This window comes from Diospyros lotus, chromosome 11, assembly GCF_014633365.1.
Source record: "Diospyros lotus cultivar Yz01 chromosome 11, ASM1463336v1, whole genome shotgun sequence".
Lineage (NCBI taxonomy): Eukaryota > Viridiplantae > Streptophyta > Magnoliopsida > Ericales > Ebenaceae > Diospyros > Diospyros lotus.
In genome coordinates, this window is record NC_068348.1 from 21015265 (window position 1) to 21026350 (window position 11086).

The 11086-nt window shown below is 34.6% G+C and overlaps 2 protein-coding genes across 2 annotated transcripts; both read right to left on the reverse strand.

Moving 5' to 3' along the window:
- Positions 1–1176: 1176 nt before the first annotated feature.
- LOC127812466 (increased DNA methylation 1-like) lies at positions 1177–1978 on the reverse strand. Its single transcript, XM_052352857.1, has 3 exons — positions 1880–1978; positions 1557–1740; positions 1177–1336 (listed from the first exon to the last, which is right to left on the reverse strand). Exons 1-3 carry the CDS (start codon positions 1952–1954, stop codon positions 1260–1262), a joined length of 336 nt encoding a protein of 111 aa, XP_052208817.1. The 5' UTR covers positions 1955–1978; the 3' UTR covers positions 1177–1259.
- A 205-nt stretch (positions 1979–2183) lies between these two features.
- Positions 2184–10274, reverse strand: LOC127812771 (increased DNA methylation 1-like). The gene is made up of 6 exons (XM_052353298.1): positions 10198–10274; positions 3291–4009; positions 3078–3186; positions 2877–2965; positions 2553–2791; positions 2184–2295 (listed from the first exon to the last, which is right to left on the reverse strand). Exons 2-6 carry the CDS (start codon positions 3957–3959, stop codon positions 2184–2186), a joined length of 1218 nt encoding a protein of 405 aa, XP_052209258.1. The 5' UTR covers positions 3960–4009; positions 10198–10274.
- Between the last annotated feature and the right edge of the window lie 812 nt (positions 10275–11086).

Consider the following 11086-nt stretch of genomic DNA (forward strand, 5'->3'; position numbering starts at 1 on the left):
TCATTACTCAATCAATAGTAGAAGCAGAGTATATCACAATTGTTGTTGTGAATCAAGCCTTATGGTTGAGGAAATTACTATAGATTTGAAGCATGATCAAAGGGAAGCAATTGAGATTTTTGTTGACAAATGAGGCTGCTATAGCTAGTTTAAATAATCCTATATTTCATGACAGGACAAAACATTTTAAAATTAAACATCAATCACTTTATTAGAGAAGTTTAGAAGAATAAGGAAGTTATTCTAGTATATTGCAAATTAAACTGATGATCAGCTAGCTGATATTCTAACTGAGGTTTTGCCTAAAATTAGATTTGAAGAACTAAGGAAGAAGTTCGGAGTCTGCAACCAAAAGTGGCAAGGAGGAGTATGAGTCGTGCAACTTTTGCTACTGTATTTGTGCATGCAAAAAAAATCTTTAACAGCTAGCAAATCTCTTTTGAATTCTAGTTGCTTGGTTTGAATAATTTAATTCGGTTTGAGTTCAAGTCAAATTACTTGCATTTTTTAGGAGAAAATTATGTTTTTCTCATTAGATATATTGTTATAAATTAATAAAAATTAATAAAAATTCTATAGTAGTTTTCAATCATCGATCACAGTCTTAATTTGTTCTTATTTCTCCTTGTTAATCCTGCAAAGCTTCAATCCACCCTATTTTTAACATAACGGGAAACCATTGCATTCCATGTCAACCAAATTCTTCACGGCATATATCTAAACTATTCTCTTTGCCACATCAAGCTTTCCAAATTATTTCATGTGCCCAGCTATTAAATTGCAATCCATGCAATCATAGGTTTTACAGGAGCTGCCTGAAACAACTGCATAGCTGAATCGAGATCCCCCGACTCGACATAACCTGACATCATGGCATTCCACGAGACATTATTTTTCTCCAGCACTGATGACAAACAATTTTCTGGCTTCATCCATCATGCCATTTCAAGAAAAACTCAATATCATAGCATCCCAGTATGCAGTGTCTTTGCTGGGATTCAACGAAAGCAGGTCCTAGCAAACTAACATCGAAATTGTATGAACAGCAAACTAACAATATGTTGAATGAAACAGTATCAAACAATTGGCTGGCTCCTTTGCAACTGTCCCAGGCTTCTACGAATAGCCAGCCAGCCAACATTGATGTCAAACACTCTGATGGGGGGGGGGGGGGGGGGGGGGGGTGTTTCTTCTAATAGCCTTTTAAATCTCCCTTTTAAATCTAGATGTTGTAAAAAGGGAGGTTTACTGTGCTCTTTTCAATCTGATGGGGGGGCTTCAAGGTTCAAATCGGGAAGTCCACGCTCCTTGTTCTCAGCCTGCTCATCTTCCCTACCTGTCCATCCAAAACAAACATCACTATTGCCAGAATACAAAATATTACAGTTGCATCATCCTCATTTTTCTCAATACACTTGTATAAGAATACTACTTGAGCATGGGTTGCAAAAATTAACTCGTTTTGTTTTAAGGGTTCAGGGTTTATCAAATTATACACACTCCTAAATAAACAAACGCATAAAAACACATAATAAGATGTTGGGGAGAGGGAGAACCTTTAGAGATAGGTAGAACCTTCTGTAATCTGATGGAATCATGAAACATTAAGGCATTCCAATCCCTTAGATCATTTTTCATCGAGTGGCTAATCGGTTGAAAACCGTATGAGTTTTTCCATGACTTGACTTTCTCCTTGGAGGAGGGAATCACCAAGTTTTCAACTTCAAGGTAGGAAAGAGCCTGCAAACGAAATGTGTGTGTGTGTGTGTGTATCATGATATGATTCTCTAACTCTCTCTATTTGTATTGTTTTCTTAGTGGAAAAGATTTTGAAAGTTATTTAGCATTAATTTTCCATCCGGATGCAGAAATGACTTACAGATTCAATTATAGCCATGAATTTTCTGCACATTCCTTTACCCCTATGCTTCTCATGCGTTCCAATGAATGGCATTTCAGCAAACTTAGTTCCATGAATCCTATAACAAAACCCAAAAAAAGAAAAAAATTGAGAGAGAACTTATTAGTCAAAGCTATATATTCAAAACAAAATCCATACATAGATTTGAAAAGGTAAGAACCTAGCTACTAAGTGACCATAGCTGTAAACCAAAATAATAATAATAATAATAAATCTACTGGACTGACATCATTCTGATAACATTTTATTCTATATAAAAGTTCTAGATAATTATTTCTATTTTATACCTCAAAGTTGCTGCTGTGATGACTTCATCTCCCTTTTCCAGGATAACAGCATAGAACCCCCTAAAGTTGACCCGATTATAAGTTGACCTACACAAAACACATTCTTTAAAGTATTAGTATCGTTTGCTCTATCCTTTTGAAGCAATCGTAATTAATCACAACATTAAAAAGGAAGACGTTTTGTTACCTGAAAGTCAAGAGCAAATCAACTACTACTAGCCATATCAAAACTTCAAGATGAGACAATTGTTGAATTCGTACGTACTCTCATCTTTTACAATATACATCAATATCAAATCATACACTGAAAAGGGAATTTAGGGTTTTAAGATTTAAGTGCTTACTTGCAATTATACACAACATTGTGAACTGTGTTGATTTGGGTATAGCGGTCTATTATGGGATCAAAACATTCCTCAATTAAATACTTTGCAATTGTGAGCTTGGAGTGGCACTCAGTAATTTGATAAGAATCACTTAAAGAGACACCAAAGTCTGGATCCATTCGTCGAAGTAGAGTCCAGGAGAATCCTTCACTAAGTTCATGTTTCACTCCCAACATCTTCTCCAATTTCCGATAAACCTTTTAAAAACACATCAGCTTAGTTACCTTCAAAGCTCACTTGGTCTTTAACTTAGAAGGGCCTTGATTTAAGGGAGAGAGATACCTCTTTGCAATTTTGTTCACAAAATGGGGTGCTAGGACTATTGAGATTGATTGGTTCTGGATTCTTCTCTTGGAAGCATTCCCAGTGATCTTCACAATCCACAAAATATAATTAAGATTAATTAAATTGAAAAATATGTTATGCTACAAAATAGGAAAATAGAAATTTTTATGCACAAAATAGGTAAGATAGTATGCTTACATCTCCTCTCGCATTGAAAACAACAGATTAGATAATCGTCGGTTTTGCATGGTTCTGCACAAAATTTACAGACACAATAAGCGCACAACCAATCATCTTCAGGTTTCACCTGCCACTTGAAATCCAAGATCCAGAAAATTAGTAAGTTAATCATAGGTTATGTTTGGGCTGGGCAACTAAATATATTGTTAAATCTTGCAAAGATCTCCTCACCTCCATGCAGTCACCATGATAAGTTGAAGAACATAGTTTGCAGCAAATCAAATTTCCCCCATCCGCACATATTATGCAAGCATCGTCATATCCATCATCATTAGCAGCTGCAGCAGCATTTCTTTTGGGCATGATATCTTCTGGTGTCTGAATTCCAGCTTCCTCGATCCTGTCCCAAGCTTCTTTCATAAAGGATAAGATGGAACGTGTTGATTCATCCGTGACGATGTTCTTGTAAGGTTGGTGCAGCTCACCACCCGCATGACGCTCAAAGTCTAGTACATTGAAGACCTTGCTGCAACATGCACACAGTATTCCGTCCCGTTGAATAGCCCCTTCTTTTATTTCCTTCTTGCTAGTTCCATCCATGTAATAAACTGTCTGGTTTTCATTGACCATTTTGACGTCTATCAACCATGACAATATGGTTCCTTCTGTTTTCTCCAAGCGACACCTCTTGTTCTGTATATTCCTACCTTTACGTGTAGGACGTCGAGAAGAGATGCTATCTCTTCTCTTTCGAGGCCGGCCAGGTCTTCGTCGAATTGCTGAACCACTTCCAAACTCATTGTCCCTGTTGCCTTGTGGTTCATGAGCATGCTGACCGCCGGAACTACTTGAAATTGAGTTGTCAACGGCATTTTCTTCCTTGGCTGATTCACCATCCATCTTGAACCTTGATGCGCTTCAAGGAATCCGGATTATATATGTGACAAGATCTGATGGTGAGATGAAGGGAAGAAGACAAGAAATTAAGCCAAAGGATAAGCAAATGTAAATTTTATCATAATAAGGTGTGTGTATTTGAGAATATCATCACGAAACAGTTTATATTATAATTTATGCAATTAAAAGAGATAGTTTAACAGAATGCCATGAAAACAAGTAATATTAATTAAACTCATCAATTAGAATGTAACCAAAACATTAATTAATTAATTACAGATCATGAGCACCAGTACTGGGATTAGGTTATCAACTCAGAGCAGTAAAAAGTAGAAAACTTACTTCTCTCAATTCTTCATATCTGGAAATAATTGACGTTCATTTGGAAAATTATATATGAATAGGAAATTAGAATGCAATAATATTCTAGCTACATGAAGGGTGAGAACAATCAACAATCTATCAAACACAACTCCATAAACTACCAAATTGATAAACAACAATATTTCATAATTCTCACAAAACATTCTCCCTAGCTACTGGAAATGTTCCATTAGAACCATCAATAATAGAGAAGACAACTAGCTCATTAGCTGAACCTTGTTCCATTCAATGTATCACCTAAATGGATATCTCCACAAGTCTAAAATAAAAAAGAAAAGAAAAAAGTGCTGGAGAAGGTTGAGAAAATAATACAAAGTTAACCCTACAATTCTAATAGAAGAAAGATCATTGCCAAGATTAAATTATAAGAAATGCAATACGAAATAATTTCACACTAAAATTTCAATAAACCCATATAGATTATTAACTATTAATCACAATAAGGAGGGTATTGCTACTTGCAATCCCAAGTCCATGAAGATTGGCAACTACCCCAAACCCTATTTAGAGGTGTTCGCCCCTAATTACAAGAATCATAAGTCTTATTGAACCAAGCACCAACTTCATAATTTTGATACTTATGTTAGCACGAGTTTTTTTTTTTTTTTGTTGGTAGTTTCCACTTATATTTTTGGATATTTATTACCTTTCAATTTGTTTTTCAATCTCTTTTTCCTTGGATCGTTCCCTCATGATCTCTGAACCACTTTTGGGTTATTCTAGTGTTCCTATCCTTTAAAAGATCTAGTTTTTTAGATTTCATTGTTTAGGACGTTTACTATGTTAATAAGATTTGCACTTATGATCTCTGAATAACAATTAACCTTTTCTTAAAAGAAAAAATAAATTACAGATTTACAATTGTGAAACACCATCCAATCAACCTTCACTTGAAATTTTTTATTTTTTATTTATTTGTACACCCTTCTAGTGAAAAAACAAACTTATTTTTTCTTATGTTGTCTGAACAATTTTCACAACCAAATTAGATTAATTTAGCTAATCTTGTTCCTACTCCTATTCATATCTTGATGTCAAGCCTCTTGTCACATCCATTTTCTGCAGTTCTAAGACTAGTTATGACCCCTTTTTAAGTCATTTTTTTAACTAGGTTAGGTTGGACCCTAAATTGGGTCATAGTTCTCATCTAATTAGGTTAGAGGTTTAGGCTTTGGCAACATATTAAACCAACAGAGGTTTGAGGAACTGATTGTGCATAGACCAGAGCCCTTCAGGCTCTTCACAAACCCTAAAGTATGGTTGAATAATAACTGGACAACAATAGAAGATGACCTCGTTGTTGGCCAAGCTTCGTAGGGTCTCTAGAAAGGTAAGAAAGGAAAACACCAAGTAACAAATGAGGGATTTTACCTTCATTTGTTATCGATGAAGAAATTTGTAAACTTCCTTCTACAATTTTTCTCCCCCTCACTTTTCATTGTTTCTTCCAACCTTTCCTTGCACTGATAATTATCGTGAGACATCAACTAGTTTCTTTTTGCTCAATAAATCACGTCTTCTCAATCTAGATCCTTTCTCTCCCTCAATTGCTACTCAAAATTTTCTAATTTAGTTTCTTTGGTATGCGATAATTGAAAGCTCTCTACCCAAGTAGTACTTATAGGTGTATCAAGAAAATTGATTGTAATACCTGAATTTCAAGTCCTTTATACTCTCAACCATAACTAAATCCCAATCCCCCCTCATTTAGAAATACTAATAAACAAATATAACCTAGCTATACAACTCATGTTTGTAACTAAGGGTGACCCAAGCCTGGATTGTGTCCGAGGGAATCTAGGCTTGGGTCACCCTTGGTTAACAACTATAGCTTTTAGCTCAAGTGGTAAGCGTTTGGATTTTGGGGTTTTACAGTATGTTATGGTTGGCATTAGACTAACATATCTCATGTAATTGATGTAGTTAGCAAATTTCTCTTTAATCTAAGTAGAGAACATTGGAATGTAATGAAGTGGATCCTCAGGTATCTCAAAGGTACATCTAATGGTTGTCTCTATTATGGGACTGATAAACTTGAATTAGAAAGTTTCATAATAGATACAGATATGACTGGAGATGTTGAATCTCAAAAGTCACATAAGTGTATTTGATAACCTTTGTAGGGGGAGCAATATCTTAATAATCAAGAGTACAAAAAGTGTGTCACATTATCTATTATTATGGTAAAATTTATTACAACTAATGAAGCTTGCAAAGAGCTATTGTATATAAAGAAATTTTTAGAGGAGCTCAAGTTGAAAGAAGGAAGTATTTTTTACACTATGACATTCAAAGTACCAATCATCTAAGTAAGAATCCAACCTTTCAATCGCAGTCAAAACACATTGATGTCAAGTATCATTGGATTTGTGATGTTTTGGATTCTAAATTACAGCAACTTGAAAAGATTCATACTAATGAGAATGGTTTAGAAATGATGTCTAAGTTTTTGACCAAAAAAATTAAAAAGTTGCAGAAGGAATGCTAGGATGGTCACTCACCCCATATAGGTCGGAAGGGGGAGATTTGTTGGGTTTCCTCTCTATATGGACTGATAGGGAGATGCCCCACAAATTATTTTAGTAATCCCATAATTATTTTAATTGGTTCATGAGGGCATATAAAAATTAAAGAAACATTAAAGACAATTATAATTTTATAAATTGTAAATTTGAGAAAAATATGGAGACTTATTTAAAAGTCTTATTGGTAAAAAAAGATTGTAGAAATCCAAATCAATTTGGAATTACAATTTAGTTGCTTCCAATTTAAATTGGAATTAAAGAATTAATTGAAAGTGCATTTGGAATTGGAGATGTATATATATATATATATATATATGCTTTGGTTTGCATGAGCTGGATATATATACAAGAGAGTTAGTGAAGCTTCAATTCTCAAGTTTTGCTTGTGTGTTGTTCTTGTTAGGAATTTAGTTTTGGTAACTTCATAGCTATAGACAAGTAGTTGATTTTTGTCATTGGGCTGAGATTTTGGAGAATTTTTCCAATTATTGCAAGCAAGATTCTGTATAGTAAATTCATACATTTGAGGTTTCTATTTAGGTTTTGGTGATTTTATTAGTCTTTTGGTCAATTAGGTGAGATTGTTCTAATATATCTTAGGTTTCTTTTATATCTATTGCGGAGTTACAAGAAATTGTTATTTAATTATTGTGAGACTATCTTAAACATGACTTCTTATATCTATTAATTCTTGATACTAGATTTTGGCCGAAGCTTGTCTTATGTTTTTTCCTTCACATTGAAGGGTTTTCCATTTTAAATCTTTTGAGTTCTTGCGTGTAATTGAATAGTTTTATTTTGATTTATTTAGTTATTTTTATCATCTAACGATCCATTATATTGCCCTAACTGGAGGGTTTTGGCTTTGGATTATCTAGTTATATGGGCTTTTCTCCCAACACATAGATAGGGTTAGTTAATTTGCATCTAAAATTTTTGAATCTTATTGTGATTGTTTGGTTGTCCAAAGAGCAATATGGGTTAAGGCCACAAAATTGATAAAGTGGAACAATAAGAAACAATGAGAGCAAGCTTGATGACCAGCTTGTCTCATTATTCCATTGGCATTGAATGAATCAACTCATCCCTTCTGAACAAGGGTCAATGGTTCGAGGAAAAACCTATCTCATTGGGAACAAGGGTCGAAAAGCCTATGTCATTGATGTTCAAAAACTAGAAAAGCATCATTCGAGAACTCGAGTTAGCTCATTTTGGACCACCACCTACTTTTGAACTAGTTCTCGACGCCAAGCATGGTGACCCAATGAAAGGAGCACTGGCAGCTCAGAGTCACGACAAACAGACCTTGATTGTTCAATCAAACCATGTTTAGGGGTCTTCCAGAAATTAAGTAAAAAGGAACTGAGGATCAAAGTTTCATTGATTCATCTATCTCAAATAGGGAAAAAAAACAGAACCAAGAAGGGGGTCAGCTGAGCTCAAAAGTATATTTCCATTCACCTGTTGCCTCTTATTTTTCTTTCGATTCCTTCCTTTTTTGCTAGTTTTGATTACAAGAAAGTAGATTGCAAGGATGAAAAGAAATAGATGAAAAGAGAAAGAATGAAAGAAACCACTCATGCAACATCATTTTGATTCTTATTAGTGACCAATTGGGTCCCTTAGAGCAAATAGAGGCGATATTCAGGTAAGAGACATTTCATCTCTCATGTCACTTCGATTATCACCTTAGATACAGATATAATTATAGACATACCAGTTTATATATATATACACACATACACAGAGAGAGATATAGAAGTAAAGAGATTGAAAAGTACAAGACGCCAAACCAACTGATTGCAGTTCTCTACTTGTAACAGTATGATAAAAGAATGTATGTAATTCTGGAAATAGTCATTTTGGTTGTCTAGCTCTAGCTATATCTTAATCCTAGATTGTGGATATACATTTGAATACTTGTGTCCTAGATAGTGTACGAGGATTATATGGCTCAACATAAGAAGAAGAAAGCCAATACATATCCTACATACGGTTAACAAGGACATACTGATTTTAGGTCTTACATGGCTTGTTTATCAAGGTTGGTCCTCTAGTCAGGGGCAGATCTAGGAGTTTATGTCGGGGGCTGAAATTTTAAAAAGTTAATGTAATAAAATTCTTATATAACCAAAAAGTCAGTATAATAAAATTTCACTAAACTTGTGCTCAATCAGGTTTTGAAACAAAAAATTCATCTTAAAACGGAATCTACATTTATTGTGAAAGCAAGTTCTCTTTCGATGTAGAATATTATACAATAAGCAAAGAATGTGGAAACTATTATTTGAACATGTTTGAAATTATTTATAGGATTTGGGTGACAAGTAGATTCACCCCTGCCTCTAGTATGGTTAATTTTATATTTTTTAAAGGATAATTCCCAATTTTCTGTTATTTTTTGAAGAAGTATTTCTGAATATTTTAGTTTCCTCAGAGTTTTCCGGAAGGGCTTGATAAAGGGTTTAAAATGGTTTCCATACTCCTCAAGCTTATATATTAGAAAAGAAAAACTACAAATTATGCTTCAGTGCTAAGTTTTTTTTTTTTTTTTTTGGGGGGGGGGGGGGGGAAATCAGTAAAATTGTCACAGATCAGTCAACTATGTGAAACTACCAAAGTCATAAAGATACTAGGGAACAAATCCTATAAAATGCTAAATGACTAAGTATTGAATATATCTACTAATTAATATGTTCATTTCTCCTAAACTAAAACTAGGACAAAGTAAGGATCACGTACAGGGGCGGATCTAGGGAGGGTTGGTACAGTCTTCAATTTTAGGAGTGATTTCTTGAAGAAGTCAAACTGAAAAGAAAATTGAAAGAACAATTAAGGGAGCAGGTGGTGGGCTACGTGGGCTTTTATATATATATATTGATGTTTGGGTTGAGGCTGACACGGATTGAAGCCCTGCCAGCCTTCTCTTGGATCCGCCCCTGGTCATGTAGAACCACGACCATGATTTCTGATTTCAGCTCTCACTTCCACAATTAAAGGAAGCAATCAATTACTTCAACTAATACAGTTCCAACTAATCTCTGTAGGTTCTAAACTGGAATTTAGGTATAAACTAATAGCATTACTTCAAGTTAAATCTAGGTTCACTACTATGTGTGTTGGGAAAATAAAATCAAAGAAGCCAGTAGTTATAGAAGGGAAAGGACAAAAATGTAGGGAACAATAGGACGATCATATGAAAAGAAGACAAAAGTCATAAAGAAGAAGAGAAAGTATTCAATCATGTTCATGCTACATAGCAAACTAATTGGAAAAGATTTCAAAAAAGAGTGATTATGAGAAAAAAAAGAGTAGACAGGTAGAGTCTATACCTTGATAGCTAATGTCCTGACACAACTTTCAATGGCACTATCAGGCTCCCCAAAGTTCAACTCTGCTCTACTAAGGGTGACCCAAGCCTGGAAAAACACATAAGTGTAATTACCAACCATACAACTCATGTTTGTAACTTATAGATCACCAAGTTCAGTTGCATGTAATAAAACAAATGTGCCATTTTTATGGGCGTAATAATAAGAAGTCAACTGCCACATTGTGCAATTACATGCTCAAGAATGAGCACACTTCCACATCTGTTAAGCAATCACTAAGGGTTGAGCCTATTCCAGCAGAGGTGAAGTAAAATGCTAAACCCAAATTTCATAAGGTTAAATATTTAAGGGTTAAGTAAAGTGTTAGATCCAGTCATACAAAAATTTAAAGATCAAATTATCAGTATTCCCTTGTGAACAATATGTTTCCTATTCCAACAGAGGGCTTCAGATTGAAGCATTGCATGTTCATCAAAGGACTTCAAAGTTAAGCTCTGAAGGATAAACAAGAATCCTGAGCATGTCCACCAACTTCTCTCATAAAGTTGCATACTGCAATGCAAAAGAACTTTCCTAGCAGTCAACTATTGTACGTAGCTGACTCAAGGAATGATGTAAAGCTACAGAAAGTTCCTTTGAAAAAATCTCCAACTTTGAGTAGAAAGTACAAGGGGCAGAGCAATGAAAGTACTTGTAGAAATAATGTGAACAAATTTTGGAGAAAGCAAAAAGGAAGAGAACGTTTAGTTCTAGAATTGAGAGAGGATTCTTTTAAGAAAGGTCAATTTAGTACGAAGATGGGGATCAAGACAAGGTTGGTTTTGACTCACTGTCAGTCCAAGATATTGGAAAATTGGGAAGACCAAATCTTGATTGATAAATCCATCTT